Genomic DNA, 17170 nt, shown 5'->3' on the forward strand with positions numbered 1-17170 from the left:
AAGCCTTTTCTATCTTTGGTAGGGCAGAGCAACAGTTAAAGGACTTATGTCTGAACACCCTATTTCCTTTACTTGTTTTTTGGTTTGTGCTGTAGATCCCATTGTCCAATTTATTATCATGTTACTTGCTCAATAAATGTTATTTTGGCTTTTAGCAATAAGTGGTGATTGTTGAGGACTGTAGTAGCCTATGAATTCAGTGCTCAAAAAGCATTCTGTTGTTTTATTACTCAACTCCTTTCCTATCGAAGAATGAGAGTTTATTGGACAGGGAGTAGTTTTGTGAGTAATTGGTACTTGTGAAAATTAATCCATCTGACCTAGCACCTACAGAATGTAGAACACAGAATACATCTGTGTTCAGCAGGTATATTATATAGGATTTAATAGAGTTGTTTATAACATTTGTATCCCATATATTTTGGTTCCCCTTCTTGTGGGTACCCCTACTTGCTACTCTTCCATGTGTGTAACCTACTAATTCTGAGTTCATACTTTAGAACAGAGATTGGTAAACTTTTTCTGAAAAGGGCCTGACAGGAAATAGGTTTGCTTCTTTGAGCCATATACTACAATATTTGTCACAACTACTCAATTCTGCATTTGCAGTATGAAAACAGCCATAGACAAAACAAATGGGTGTGACTGTTTCAGTAAAACATTACAAATGCAGGTAGTAGTCTTGATTAGGCCTGCAGGTCATACTTTGCCAGTCCCTGCTTTATGTTAATTATTATTAAAAGGCAACTATTAGAAACAAATTTTATGAAATATATTTATGTATAAGAATTGGCATATTCAAATTATTTTGCTCAGTAATCTCCTGGAAATCATGTTTCTTATCTATGTAGTTAGTTATCTTGGCCAACACCTTTCCCTATACAGTATTCCCTCACCGCGGGTATTACGTTCTAGACCCCCCCCCCCGCCCCCCGACCCGTGATAGGTGAAAATCCGCGAAGTAGGAACCTTACATTTATTTTAGTATTTATATATATTTTAAGGCTTATAAACCCTTCCCACACACTTATAAACCGTTCCCAGGTCATTATTAACCTTTCCCACTCCTTTATAAATCTTTTCCACACTTTTTTAAACACTGCTTATGTTCTTAAACATATTCTACACTCTTAAACCTACGTAACTTTAACAACATATGTATATAGTACTGCAAAATCCCGTGATATAGTGAAAAATCCGTGATAAATAATTAAATATAATAACTTAAAAAAATCCCGCGATACAGTGAGGCCGCGATAACTGAACCGTGAAATAGAGAGGGACTACTGTAATCCACCTGAATCTATGCCTGTTGAAGGAAATTTTACTCTTGTTGTATACAGCACGTCTTGAAGTGAATAGGCAGGTTCTTAATGTAAACTTAATGCTACTCAAGAATATTAGTGCCCTCTCTACAAGGTTATTTTCTTTTTTTTCTTTTTAAATGTTTTATTGATGATGCTGTTACAGTTGTCCCAATTTCTTTTCCCTCTACTCCCCTCAACCCAGTCACCCCCCCTCCCTCCATTGGTCCACCCCTTTTAGTCCATGTCCATTGGTTGTGCATATAGCTCTTCTCAACCTCTTCCTGTATACTCCATTCTCTCCTGCTATGCTTCTTAATTCCTACATCATCTCACTCCCTTTTTCCCTTCCCCCTCCCTGCTGACCTCCCCCCAAAATGTTCCCCATACCTATAATTCTTTTCCCACTCTTGTTGCCTACTTAGTCTGCCTTTGTTCTAATTCCCTAGCTTCTGTTGTTGGTTGTTGTGATATAGTTTTCATTTTAATGTTCATAGTTTTGATCCTCCTTCTCCTAAATAAGTCCCTTTAACATTTCATATAAGAGTGGTTTGGATCTGATGAACTCCTTCAGTTTTACTTTATCCTGGAAGCACTTTCTCTGCCCTTCTATTCTGAATGACAGCTTCGCTGGATAGAGTAATCATGGTTGTAGGTTTTTGCTTTTCATTACTTTGAATATTTCTTGCCAGTCCCTTCTTACCTGCAGAATCTCCTTTGAGAAATCAGCTGATAGTCTAATTGGGACCCCTTTGTACATGATTCTTTTCTTCTCTCTTGCTGCTTTTAAGATTCTCTCTTTATCTTTAATTTTTGACATTTTGATTATAATGTGTCTTGGAGTGGTTCTCCCTGGGTTCAGTTTTTCTGGAACTCACTGTGCTTCCTGGACCTGTAAGTCTATTTCCTTCCCCAAGTTAGGGATGTTCTGCTTCATTATTTTTTCACATAATTTTTCAATTTCTAGTTCTTTTTCTTCACCTTCTGGCAACCCTATTATTCTAATGTTTGTCCGCTTATAGCTGTCCCTGAGGTTTCTGAGCCTCTCCTCATATTCCTCACTTTTTGTTTCCTCTTTCTGCACTGGTTGACTGTTCCTTCCCTATGTTCCAATTTGTTGATTTGCTCTCTGGTTTTCGTTTTCTCACCACTTGTCTTGTATGTGTTTTTGTTCATTTCAGCAGGGCTAGCCTTCATTCCTTCCCCGTCGTGTTCAATATCTTTTGTTAATTCTGTAAGCTGCCTTATGACTATAGCTCTGAACTGAGCCTCAGAAAGATCTTCTATTTGTTCATTGGTTAATTCCCGTATTTGCGTTTTGGTTATCTGCATGATTGGTATTTCAATCATTATTCCTGCCACTCTGACCATTTTAATTTATCTTTTCTTCTTGGGCGGGGCTGTCACACCTCCTACACTATCGGGAGCAGAGCCCTGAGCACTCATCACAACCCAGTGACCCTTCTCACCACACTGTGACACTTTGTGTCGTGGCGGGGGTCCAAGATGGATTCCAGCCGATACTCTTAGCTGAGAGACCGGGAGCCTCTTCCTCCGTCCCCACAACTTCTGGGCTTCACAATCTGAGGCAATGGGGGTCTGTCTTCCCCAGCATTAGAATCGCAAGCTGACGGGTCTTGACTGTAGCTGGGATTGCTCCCCTGGCATTTCTTGCAGTCCCGCTGCTGTCTCTGCTGCTGCTGCTGCTGCCAACAGCACAGCTTGACCTCTCCGCTCTGGTTTCACCCCTCCTACCCAACTGGATGAGCACCACTTGTTTATAACTTCATACGTTGGATTCCATGTAGTTTTATTTTCTGGAACTTCTGGTTATTTCTGGTTTTATGGTAATTGTAGTCCTTCTTAGTTGTGGAGGGAGACAGAACATGTCAGTCTAAGCCTCCATCTTGGCCGGAAGTCCTGCAAGTTTATTTTCTAATTATTTACCAAGTAACAAAATAAGGGAGTCTCTATTATACTCAGAATTTTATAAAGAATTGTGTCTGATAACTTAAAATTGGTGCAAGCTGATTTGTTTTTTAAGCTTACTTATACTATTTATGCCATGCATAAATTTCTAAAACCTTTGGAGGAAATATTACATAATTGACTTTTTCAGTGTTTTACATACCACTGATAATCACTGAAATAAAATATTTTATTTCTAGATTGATGAACATAGGATATGTGTTTGTGTAAGAAAACGACCACTCAATAAAAAAGGTATGATGCTCATTGAGCTATAATAAATGGTTGATATTATCCTCTTTGTAATTTATTTTGTAATAGCAGAAATCAGTCTGGTTTGGGAAAGTAAAATGTAAATAATTTAATTTGTATATAACCATTATGCAGATTTCTGTGATTAGTCTGTTGATTTGTTACTGCTCTGAGTTATTGCCATTCCTGGTTCTTGCCTCACAGAAATCTTGATTTTTTTACTTTGTTGTTGAAATATTCTGTCTTATTGAATAGCGTATTTATGGGAAGTATATATATACAAAACTAATTTTTTTGTACTTTAATTGAAATGCTCTATAAGTTTCTGGGCATTGATTTTCATTTATTCTTTTAGAAACGCAAATGAAAGATCTTGATGTAATCACAATCCCTAGTAAAGATGTTGTGATGGTACATGAACCAAAACAGAAAGTAGATTTAACAAGGTACCTAGAAAACCAAACATTTCGTTTTGATTATGCCTTTGATGACTCAGCTCCTAATGAAATGGTTTACAGGTAGGTAAATTTGTTTTAAATTCAAATTTTGTTCTCATACTATGTATTCATCATTACTCTGAAACTTATATTGATCTTGGCATATTTCTCCAGAGGTGTAATATGCCTTTGTATTCTGAGTTTAAACAAACAGCTTGTTATAAACACTATAATAAATATTAACACTTGTTCTCATTAATGCTCCCCAAGTCATAGTTTTCATTACCGCTTAACTTATTAAATATATATGTTATATATATATATATATATGTTGTGGCATACATATGGATAAGACATTTATAATAAGATGTTCACATTTTCATACCTCTGTAAATGGAAAGTGATTAAAAGAGGAGTTTTATTTTTTTATTTTTTTAACTCCTGTACTAGTAAAGAAATCTGAAATATTTATTATACATCAGTCCAGTCTGTCTAAAACTTTATTTAGCTTGTACTACCACTTAAGAAAAAAGAAGTTGCTATAAATCTACTTGTAATTGTCTAATTTTTATCATCTTTAAGCTTTGGGATAGTTTTAATACATGAAATTCTTGTGTATCAACATATTCAACTTCTAAACTCAAATTTACATGTACAGTATATTGATATTCTAAATTTTTATGCCAAGTTTAGATTTTTATACATAGTTTTTAAACATTCACTTCTAATTATTTTAACAGGTCAGTTTATTTCAATTTGAAATAACAATACTGCTATATAGAACTTGACAATTTACTTGAATGCTATGTTTTGTTGTCCTTTTTCTGTATAAATATGACTGCAAACAAAATTAGAGAATTACTAAGAGTCCTAGGAATTGAAGATGTTACAAACAATATATTGTTGAAACCATCTCCATTGGTCTTAAGCTAGCGTACTCAGAGTTCAGTTGCAAAGAAAGGACAAAATTAAATAACGTGAATGTTAAAAAGAAATATTGTGAAGAATTTGTTTTAAAAGCAAATTATAACTATAAATTCTATATTTTTACCGTTTCTGAGAATGGAGTCCACTCTTCCCCCTTATTCTCTTCTCTATTTCCATTCCTGCCTATAACATATGTCTGTTTCCCTTTTATAATCATTTTCAAGAAATCATTATAAATAAAGGTATGTTTGTGTATATGCTAGATGTAATAAACATTCTGTGTTTAATTTTATTTTTATACTTCTTAACTTTACCAGTATTGGTTCTATACCCTTCCTCTTATCCTTAACATTTATGGATTGAGGAGTTAGACCTTTTCTTGTCTAATCAGGCTCATTTCTAGAACTTTTTCTGCTCCTTTTGTTCTATCCATTTGTGCCTTTTAAAAAAATAATGGAAAAAATAAAATAAAAAATTTTTAAATCAATACAATAAAAGTTTTTTAATAAATACAAATTAATTAAAAAAAATAATAATCAGAGCTTATTGTGTTTCACATATATTATTTTGAAGCCTATATGAAAAGTAGATTTGGCCCTGGCAGGTGTGGCTCAGTGTATTGAGTACCAGCCTTCTAACCAAAAGGTCACAGGTTCGATTCCCAGTCAGGGCATGTGCCTAGGTTACAGGCCAGGTCCCTGGTTGGGAATGTGTAAAAGGCATCTGGTGGATAGTTCTCTCCCTCTTTTCCTCCCTCCCTTCCCCTTTCTCTAAAAGTAAATAAAATCTTCCTTAAAAAAAAAAAAAGGTTTGCTTTAGTTCTCTGCTCAATAAAATATTTCTTGTCCCTCCTACCTTTTAATTTTAACTCTAGTGGTGATTACACCAGTAGGTTTGAAAAACAATACAAACCATGATGTTTTGGCATCCTTTTCTTAAATCAAGACTATCGACTCAGAACTCAATGGCTTATAAGTATAGTTTATTTTTACTTGTCCACATTCAGTGAAATCTTAATCACTTTTTTACATGCTTAGGTGATCCAAAATAATGTTTTTTTATTTTTCTTTTCCCTTTTAGCTTTTCACTATTGTGATTACCACATTCTTAATTCTGTTTCTGTTGAAACTTTTGGATTATGGGTTTTTTATTTTTATTTTTTTCCATTATATACAGGGTGGGGCAAAAAAGTAAGTGTATAATTGTGAGTACACGAAACACAGAATTTATCTTGTAATATTTATTTATTGTATCATGAACAACTGTGAACCTACTTTTGCCCTATCCTCTATGTTTTACTTGTCTGGCTAATATTACCATCTTTTGTTATTTTTAATATTTTTCCTGTGGTCTTTATATATGTCAAAGTTCAGTTACTCTTAGGTTTCATTGTCTATCAATATGGTGATCATTATTTATTATGGAATTACTGCTTAGAATTTTTGCTTTAAAGAACTTTAAGCAATTCTTAGAATCTAGTTATTTAAAGTTTTTGACAAATTAATGGACTCAATGGTGGCCTCACGTTTGAGCTTATTTTATCAAAAATCTTGGTATAAGTTTTATTTATTAATAAGAGTATATTACTTTTATTTGTTATTTGTTTAAATATTGAAGGCACCTTCTGACTGGTGCATATTACTTTTAAGGTTTACAGCTAGACCACTGGTGGAAACTATATTTGAAAGGGGAATGGCTACATGCTTTGCTTATGGGCAGACTGGAAGTGGAAAAACTCATGTAAGTAATTTATTATAGTTGCATCCTGATATGAAGCTAGTTTATTTTCCTTACAGCTTAATTCTTAGAACTAAACTCTTAAGATTTATTCCTGAGTAATATCTGTTATTCTTTATTTTCTTTTTAACATAAAGACTATGGGAGGCGACTTTTCAGGAAAGAACCAAGATTGTTCTAAAGGAATTTATGCATTAGCAGGTAACAGTTCTTTTTGCATATCGTTTATAACATTCTTCTTGACTATTATTCAGGTGGCTTTGAAATAAGACTTGGACATATTGTCCAGGATTTTAAGCATAACTATATAGTACTATATTTACTATATTTTATGTCAGTGTTAGGTTTTCAGACTGCTTGAAAAGAACTGTGCATTTGGGGTAGGAATCTTGATTATATTTATGTCATTATAATCTGTCACATTGTTGGAACTTACTATTTGTTGTTGAATAATGATTTGTGAAAAATTTCCATTTTATATGGTTATCAGAGCAACCTTATTATACCACCTGCCATTTTATGCAATTTATAAGGATAGATGGTAGCATCCTTTTATTAAATAATGAAGTCTATGGCATCTAAACCTTAAGCATAAAATAAAATAAAACTTACTACTACATTTTATAAAATTAATGTTACTTTAGTCTTCATTTTCATTATTGATATTACTATTTTAGGTAAAGATTAATTAAAATGCTTTTTAAAGATAGTATTGTTGCATCTTAACAAATTTTCTCCATATGAAATTCTTGATAGCTCGAGATGTCTTTTTAATGCTAAAGAAGCCAAACTATAAGAAATTAGAGCTTCAAGTGTATGCAACCTTTTTTGAAATTTATAGTGGAAAGGTAAGTGGAAACTAAAAATTTTTTGTTTTAATTTTTAAAATTGTGGTTAAACTATATGTAACAAAAAGTTTGCTATTTTAACCATTTTGAAGTATACAGTTTTGGCCGCATGTACATTCACATTGTTGTACAACCACTGCCACCACATAATTTTAATATGTATTTGGAATATTATGATAGAATTTTGGTAGATATTAAAAATTCCCTTTGAAATTCTCCAATTCACATATTGAACATTTTATTGTAAATGTTACTATTTTCTAAATTGATTTTCAGATTTCAAATGACTTATTTTTATAGAACTGATTTTTTTTTTCTTTAAAGCTAGTTTTCTAATTTGAATTTCCTTTTTAGGTGTTCGACTTGCTAAACAGGAAAACAAAATTAAGAGTACTAGAAGATGGAAAACAGCAGGTTCAAGTGGTAGGATTACAGGAACGGGAGGTCAAATGTGTTGAAGATGTACTGAAACTTATTGACATAGGCAACAGTTGCAGGTAAATCTTACTTTAATTAAGAAAGGGAAACTTAACTTTATTATCAGTTTTAGATACTTTGGCTATAACGTACAAACAAAGCAAGGATGTTAGTGCATCTTGGCAGTAAAAACCATTGTTTATAAAACATGTTAAGTTACATGTAACTTTGAGTGGTCTGTTCTGTTATATCATACTACAGATATACTAGCAGTGTGCAAGATTAAATTGTATGAATCTGGTTATGTTTAAGTGTTGTAACTCAAAACGTCTCCTTTGCATTTAAATAATGAAAACTGGATAATTTATTTTTTTTCAATGAAACTACTGTGGGTTGAACATAAATTAAAGTTTTTATGTATCAAAATGTCCTCAATCACATTGTAGAACATCCGGGCAAACATCTGCAAATGCACATTCATCTCGGAGTCATGCAGTGTTTCAGATTATCCTTAGAAGGAAAGGAAAACTACATGGCAAATTTTCTCTCATCGATTTGGCTGGAAATGAAAGAGGAGCTGATACTTCCAGTGCAGATAGGCAAACTAGGCTTGAAGGTGCTGAAATTAATAAAAGCCTTTTAGCACTCAAGGTAATAAAATGTTTTTAATTGTGAAAAATCTTTTACTTTTGATTTAATTACATTTAATCAGCTACAAAATCATAGTACTTTGTTTAATAAGTAAGAGAGTTTAGAAGAATTTAGTTTTTTATATTTGCAGGGATGGATTTATATTGTACCCAGAAATTTTCTTTGCATATTATTCATTCTTTTTAGTGTGAATAAAAGATCTGTTAGTTGGCACGCTGATTTTAAGGCTACTTAGTAGGGAGATTCCAAAGAACCCTAATCAGTCATGTTTTCATGGAGAAGGGCAAGGAACCACAAAATGGAATGAAGAAATAGTTTCTCTGAAAAATGTGGAATTGCTTTCAAGAAGTTAGGCTAGTATTATATCTCTTCCTGGACTAGAAAAGCAAAGATTGACAGGGCTACAAGAAAGCATTCTGTGTTTTTCTTTTGTAGTGCTACTTTAACTAAAAGTTTCTTTTTACAATTATCCTACTTTCTGTCACTTCTAAACACTAGACATAGTCTCCAGAAGAATTTTTTGGAATAATAGTTCATTGGTTGTTTTTGTTTGTTTGTTGTTTGTTTTTTAAATTTTCTTGATTTGGGATTTATGGCAATATCTTTACTATGCTGTAAACCTGTTAGTATAATAGCATTTCCAGAGCTGATCAGATCTTAAATATTAGAATTATAGTAAGAGATCTGTTAAAATATGTTAAGAGTACTACTCTATAGAAGGAACATAATCTCTGAAACTTGCTTTCTTAATTTTCAGGAGTGCATCAGAGCCTTAGGTAGAAATAAACCTCATACTCCTTTCCGAGCAAGTAAACTTACTCAGGTGTTAAGAGATTCGTTCATAGGTGAAAACTCTCGTACCTGCATGGTAAGTTCATAGGTTTATTTTGTTTATTTCTTTTAATCCCAAATGAATAATTACATAATATCTATGGAAAAATTATAATATACATTAATGACAATCACTTAAACTCTTCTATTATGAGAGAGACAGGATACTTAAGATGTGGCCCCTCACAGTCTGGTAGAGAGGATTATATTGCAGTTATAATGCATTCTACTAACTCCCACATCTGAGTCTTTTTCCAGTTAGTCTCCATTGCGTATGAGTTATGCTTTTTATTTCTTCATATGTCTAGTTGTCTAGTAATTTTGGATATCATTTTTATTATGAATGAATGAATACCTTATAGACACTCTGGATTCTCTTAATATTCTTTTAAAGGTTATTGATTTTTGTTGTGTAGCAGTAAATTAACTTAGCTGCACTTGACTCTAAACTCTTATCTCCCCTGCTGTGGGCAGCAATAGAAATTGAAATCTGTTTAGCTCTTAGACTTAATTATGTGATTGGAGTCAGCCTTATGTACACATAGTTTAGAGATCAGCTGGACATCTGGGTAGTTTATATGCAGAATTTTAGTTTCTCCTTCTGTAGTTATCTCTTCTCAGACAAACTTCACTTTCCAGCTGTTATGATCCCCACCTCTTAACTCTCCTTTATTTTCTTAACAAATGAGACTAGGTTTCTAATGAAGTTTTAGTTGTCCTATGTGATCACATATAAAGCTATTAAAGGGAGTTAGGGGAGAAATCCTTCAATGTTGTTTCATTCTTCTAGGTGTTGACCTCATTTTCTGCCTGAGTTTGATCACTTGGTGGTGCATTTAGACAGCTGTTTATATTTTAACTGGAGTTTATAATTATTATCTGACTGTGGGCCTAAGATAGCAGGTTATCTTCGAGTTCAGATATTGTTAATAAATTTTTTAATAGCCGTGTTTAGACTTTAATGAGCTATATATGTATATACACACATAGAGAGTTGGGCAAAATTGGCTTTATAGTTGTTTGTATAGAAAATAATACAATAATTACTAATAATAAAAAGAATAAACTGTTTCACATACTACTATAAACCTACTTTTGCCCCACCCTGTATATCAGCATTACTGTCTTCATTGTTTATAACATTTTATTTATCTTTGCATTTTACCCCATAGATTGCCACAATCTCTCCAGGAATGGCATCCTGTGAAAATACTCTTAATACATTAAGATATGCAAATAGGTATGAGAAATGTTTATCCATTTTGAAATTTGAAGGGAGTAGAGCGATATATGATTTGATTTACTCTCTGATATGGTAACTACTGTGCTTTCAGTTTTCAAAAAAAATTTGCATTCTATTTTGAATCATTTTGTCACGTTCTCAAAATAATTGGAAATGTGTAATTTGGGAAGAGATTCATATTTTTAGTACAATTGGTCTTTCTATTCTGGAACATTTTGTAATATTTTACTATTTTTGAATCATGCAAATTCTTCCTAGTATGTTAAGACTCTAAAGTATGTATTAGGGGGCCAATCTGTATTTCTTAAATTGTTTTGCTATATGCTGAAAGTTATTTCTGATATTAAATGTTATACATGGAAATTTCAGGTTTAAAGTAAGCAGTGACAGCACAGTTCTTTCTCATATTCTATATAGGTTACATTTTATTATTCGTGTCACTGGTGTTATAAATTTTAATAGGTAACTGGAATTCCCAGATGAAAGGTCAAAAAGCATTACAGACTATTAAAGCAGTTTATTTCTGGTAGTCATGAAATGCCCTTGGAATTTTAGATTATCATGGGCATATTTATGTTTCTTCCATAGATTGTTTCCATTGCACTTGTTTTGAATGACTGTAGTTTTATTATTATTATTTTTAAAGATTTATTTATTTATTTTGAGCGAGAGGTGAAGGCAGGGAGAAAGAAAGGAAGAGAAACGTCGATGTGCAAGAGATACATCAATCAGTTGCCTTTCACGCCCCCAACCAGGGACCTGGCCATCAACCCAGGCATGTGCCCTGACTGAGAATCGAATCGGCAACATTTCTCTTCACAGGCCAGGACTCAATCCACTGAGCCACACCAGCCAGGGCTGAAGTGACTATAGTTTTACATTTATTACACATACTGCATTTGTGATTTCAACCTAGAGATAAAATTGCTCTTTGCAATCCTTTTCTAGTGTGAAGATTCTCTTAATGTTGCTGAATAAAAGTATTTTCTATTTCTTTGTTTTAATCACTATAAAAATTTAATTTTTTATTAAAATGTGAAACACACATGCACACAGAAAAGTACCCAAATCATATGTGAATAATTGAATGAATACTTATAAAATGAAAATTCCTGTCATTACATTGGGAAAGAGAACATTTCCAGCCTCCCCAGAAAGTTCCCCCGTGTCTCTTCCAGAATAACATGCCCAAATTTATTAATCTCTACACTGAGGCAGCTATTACCCTTACTTCTATGGAAAATTTTTCTTGATTTCTTTCCCCTCTCTTTTTAAAAATAGTTGTACTAGCTATGAATTTATCCCTGAACAACATTGTAGCTTATTTGGGCTTTACATAAATTAGATCATACCCTTTGTTCTTTTGTATCTTGCTTTTGCTTCAGCTAAAAAGATGTTTTTATTTAAATCAAAGTAAAAACTGTTAGTATAAACTTATTAACCTTTTGTAAAAAGGTTAAAATATAATAGCTTCTTCAATATATAATATATAACTTTCTAAATTTAATCCCTTATAACTGAATTATGAGCTTCTAGCTGCAAGCCTGTAATAAACTTTTTTGGTATTGTGGGGTATTAATCATTCATTTAAAATGTCTCTAATTTCAAAACTGTTTATGGGAGAGATGAGGAACAGCTTAATATAGTAGAATATTGCCATGTTGTAGAACTAAAACAAATAAAACCCTCCATGTCCTCAGACTTCTTGCTGCAAAGGAGTCCCCTTAATGTGAGAATGCTCTGTCTTGTCATTTCTCTAGTTTGTTTAGGTCCAAGGAAATTGTTTTAACTTATTATCATGTAATGTAATTTGTTTTCAATATGATTAACCATCTGGGACAAATAATTCTGCCTTTTATTTCCAGATCTCTAGGAGTAATGATTTTTCAACCTCCCTTGATAGTGCTCATTGGAGGAATATAAATAATTCCTGCATATAGTAAAATTTAGGTTGGGCAAGAGGGCTTAGAATACAAGGAAAGTGTGTGGTTAGGGGCTAACAGGGTATCTAAAATTGGAGATTCTTTTTTCTTTTCTTTCTTTTTAAATTTTATTTATTTTCAGAGAGAGGGGAGGGGAGGGAAGAAGAGAGGGAGAGAAACATCAATGTGTGAGAAAATCATCAATTCATTGCCTCTTGCAGGCCCCCAACCGAGGACCCAGTCTGCAACCCAGGCGTGTGCCCTGACAGGGAATCAAATCAGTGACCTTTCAGTTCACAGGCCAGCACTTAATCTACTGAACAACACTGTCCAGGGCAATAGGAGATTCTTAAAAGAATAAGATGAGAAATGGGGTTGAGAGTAAAACAAGTTAAATAGTATTAGAAACTTAGATTTGTCAGCATCTGTGGTAAATGAGCTTTCCAGTGTGACTATACAGGATAAAAGGTAGATGAATCCAGTACTGAACCTTTCGCACAGGCATTACCAATAGGTCAAATAATGATTTGTAGATAGAAGAAATACATTAGTTTGGTGTACATTAAACGATTAGATTGACATATATTACTATTTCTGATGCTTAAAACAGTAATTTTATTTAGTTCCATCTAAGAGAAGTAGTGAAAGAAACAATATGGTTAGTATGTGAAGTGTTTAACATAAGATTTATAGTAAAAGCTAGGTTTGAACCTCAGTTATGCCCCATTCTCATTGAATGACCTTGGGTAAGATACTGTAGTCCTCTGAGGTAATTTCTCATCTGAAAGGTTATCTTCAGTATTAAAGAATATAATGCCTAAAAATTATTAATAATACCTGACATATAGGAAGTACTTAGTAAATATTGCCTACTATTATGAAATGGGATTGGCTCGAAAAGAACATAGGGAATCACAAAGATTGGGTCAGAAAAGCCATAATTTGGTTAAATATAATGTAGAGACATTAGCAAAAGCAATTTAAATTCCATTGCTAAAGGTTTTTCTTAACTGGCATTTTTCATCTGAATCACCAAACACAAAATTATTTGAGTGACTGTTTTCTCATTTGGTACCAAAGGATGCTTCATAGATAATACCATTCTATATGCATAAAAAAAGAAATTAATCATTACAAACAGTGGATGCCATTAGGACTTAATTGTCTTGTGTTCAGTTTGAAAATACTACAAGAATGTTGAGGACTCATTAATGCTAATAAACTACTCATGGTATTGATTGCACAAGGAAGTTAGACTGAGTGGTCATGTAGGTAAATAAGGGGCATTTTGAATTTAGGTGAAGGTCTAGTTAAACTTCTAATATGATAATGAGGAAAGGGGAAAATATCAGAAAGGAAGGGACTGTGTTGTAAGGAATTAGGACAGAGAGGTTTTTATATCTTAAAATGGATTATTTAAAAAATATCCTAAATACATTGTCACTACAATGTTGATATCCGTTGCTAAACAAATCAAACTGAGTACTAAATGCACATTTGAAATATGCATTGCTGTCTTTACAAGAGCATTTTCTCTTAATTTGTTGCTGTTTTGATGCTGCAGAGTAAAGGAGTTTGGAATTAGTCCATCAGACATTCCCTTCTCACAGGGTAGTGGCAGTCGCCCTGATCTCTCTCCTTCTTATGAGTATGACGACTTTTCTCCTTCGATTACCAGGTCTAGTTCATTCTGTACATAAGACATTTATTATAATAGCTTCATTTGAATTGTGCTGTGTATAAATATTTCATTTACATTTTTTGTCCTCAACCATTTTATTTTTCATTTTCATTTTGTTTGGCAGGTGATGGTTGTACTGCATGATCTTCATTTCTGTGTACTTTATTAATTTATTTGCTTTAAAATATTGATTTAGAATTCAGGCTTCCTATTTTTCCTCGCATTTTTAAGGATGATGTCATCTCTGCAAATTTACCATTGAAAGATAACCCTCCTTTAAAATGAAAAGTTTTTCTTTATTCTGTATGCTATTGTAATTTCCTTATCTGCAAGGAAATAACAAGGATCTTTTTGACTTAGAAAATGTACACTCTCCCAAATGTGTAAATTCAGTACAATGGGTAAACATTTTTTTTTATGATGTGACTAACTCACATTTTATAATCTTTATACATTAGAATAAGATTATTGCTCATGTAACTATTTAAACTGAGCATTAGAACTACCAAAAATCTGCAAAGTGTATTAAATTCTCTGATGTTGGCAAAGATTCATTTATTGATCTAAGTGCCATTGTTAGCATTTTTCTGTTCATATAGTTTAATTTCAGCAGCAGTCTCTTACTTTGAAATAATGAATCTATATACTTTATAATTCTCATTTATTATGCATAATAATTATATTTGAAGTAATTGTAAAGTTACCTAAATTAATATGTCAAGTTATACAACTAAGCATCCTTTTAGTGTTGCCAGATTTCAGGTAAATTTGATCTGGAAAGCTGACATCATCAATCTTAATATGTTAATTGAATTATCTTTATATTGAATAAGTTGGTATATTCTTGTTACTCTGAATAAGTCTTTGATAATTTTAGGTACTTCTTATGTGTTTATAGGGTGAAAGAATTGACTGTGGATCCAACTGCTGCTGGTGATGTTCGTCCAATAATGCACCATCCACCAAATCAGATTGATGAGTTAGAGGCCCAGTGGGGTGTGGGGAGTTCCCCTCAGAGAGATGATCTAAAACTTCTTTGTGAACAAAATGTGAGTGACTTAGTACCGTTGTAATGATATAATCTTCATTTCATCAGTAACAACTTGATCATTGAAATCTATCATCTAAACCAGGAGTCAGCAAACTACAGGCATACCTTACTTTATTGCGTACTTTACTTTATTGCGCTTCTCTTTATTGCACTTCTCAGATGTTGCAGTTTATTTCTACAAATTGAAAGCAAGACCCTCCACCAGAAAAAAGATTAGGACTCACTTTATTAAGATACTTTATTGAAATGGTCAGGAACTGAAACTGCAATACGTCTAAAGTATGCCTTTATAGGCTATGAGCCAGCCATCTGTTTTTACATATAAAGTTTTATTGAAACATGGCTATGCTCATTCATTTATGGACTATCTGGCTGCTTTCTTACCACAACAGAAGTGACAAAAACCATATAGCTCACAAGCTCAAAATTTGTAGTATCTGGCCCTTTAAGAAAGTATGCTGACTGGCCCCCAATCTAAACTTTCTTTTTCTCAGATTTTATACTGATATTAACACTCAGGCATTTTTAAAGTAATGTAGGGGGAAAAGGTTTAAGAATTATACATACACTATAACATATATTAAGCTTAAAAACAAAATTAACTGTGGACTCATGCACATATATTAAAAGGATGCATGAACTACATCAAAAATCAAACATGGCAAAATGCTATTATTTGTTTAATCTGATTGCTTTCTCTATGTTTGAATTGTTTATTGACATTTCATAATTTAAAATTTTGATTCCCCAGTTACTCAAAAATATGTGCTCACTACATAAGGACAAATGTGTAAAGAAATAAAGACACATAATATACATTTTCACATAATTACTTTACTGTATTGAGGGGTTCCATACTGTATGTAAGATGTAAAAGTTATTTATACAAATATAGTTGTTTTACTTTTTTCAAAATGTATAATCTGGATCATTTTGTATCATTCATTTCACACTAAGTTCTATATTGGCATTTTCTCATAATGATAAAAAGTAGCATTTATTAGTTGCTTACTTCAAGACATTTGCTAAACGTTTATTATCTGATGTAATCCTCACAACTTGATGTAGTAGGTACTATAATTATCCTTGCTTTTTAACTGACTTCCTAAAAGGCTAAATAACTTGACTGTGATCATACAAGTGGTAAGTACTAAAGCTAGGCAGGATTGAAACTTGGATCTTTATTATTTCAGAGCTAAATCTTATGTCAACTAAATTTATTGCTAGCTGCAGAGAAATATAAGGGGTGGGCAAAAGTAGGTTTAGAGTTGTTTGTATGGAAAATAATACAATTAATAAAATAATAATAATACAAAAATAAACTCTTTGTTCACAACTGTAAACTTACTTTTGCCCACCCCTGTATTCTTTGGAAACAATATAACTTTTCTTAGCAATTATTAAAGTCTATAATACAAATGGACATACTTTTTATTTTCATGTTCCAAATTACTCTCTATTAATAAAGCAGGGTTTAATGTAGCAATTCTCAACCAGCAGTGACTTGGCCTCTCAGGAAAAAAATGTATGAGACGTCTTTGGTTATCTCAACTGGAGTGACAGCCAAGTCTGGAAGGTAGAAGCCAGGCAAGCCACTAAACGTCATACAATGCACAGGACAGTCTTCCTCCCCGCAAAATGTCAGCTGTGTTGAAGTTGAGAAACCTGGTTTAAAGTAAAAGTTCTAAACCTTGGACCGTCGAACATAAAGAACTAAAAATGATATCCTGACCTTAGTCTGTCCTCCGTCCCCAAAAGTTTTGAAGGAGACTACAGTTACTTATAAAACCTTTATTAAAACCCTGCATTGCACCAGGTATGGTACCTACCTGAGATATGGAAAACCAGAACTATCAATATAGACACTCCCTATAGCAGACCTTTTCCATGTTATTCTCGTA

At 32.8% G+C, this 17170-nt stretch overlaps 1 protein-coding gene across 4 annotated transcripts in view; it reads left to right on the top strand.

Moving 5' to 3' along the window:
- The window catches only part of KIF2A (kinesin family member 2A), a 64737-nt gene that overhangs the window by 39978 nt on the left and 7589 nt on the right, over positions 1–17170 (top strand). For 2 of the 4 annotated variants that reach the window (XM_090276301.1, XM_090276302.1), the window contains exons 8-18: positions 3473–3527; positions 3880–4042; positions 6538–6628; positions 6763–6826; positions 7382–7473; positions 7828–7970; positions 8337–8541; positions 9299–9409; positions 10545–10612; positions 14102–14215; positions 15117–15267. In XM_090276301.1, coding sequence (XP_090132427.1) covers positions 3473–3527; positions 3880–4042; positions 6538–6628; positions 6763–6826; positions 7382–7473; positions 7828–7970; positions 8337–8541; positions 9299–9409; positions 10545–10612; positions 14102–14215; positions 15117–15267 — 1257 coding nt within the window. The remainder of the gene's footprint in view (positions 1–3472; positions 3528–3879; positions 4043–6537; positions 6629–6762; positions 6827–7381; positions 7474–7827; positions 7971–8336; positions 8542–9298; positions 9410–10544; positions 10613–14101; positions 14216–15116; positions 15268–17170) is intronic. The other 2 variants (XM_090276303.1, XM_090276304.1) reach the window with 1 other exon arrangement.

This window comes from Furipterus horrens, unplaced genomic scaffold (genome assembly GCF_987537825.1).
Source record: "Furipterus horrens unplaced genomic scaffold, mFurHor1.1.pri manual_scaffold_5, whole genome shotgun sequence".
NCBI lineage: Eukaryota > Metazoa > Chordata > Mammalia > Chiroptera > Furipteridae > Furipterus > Furipterus horrens.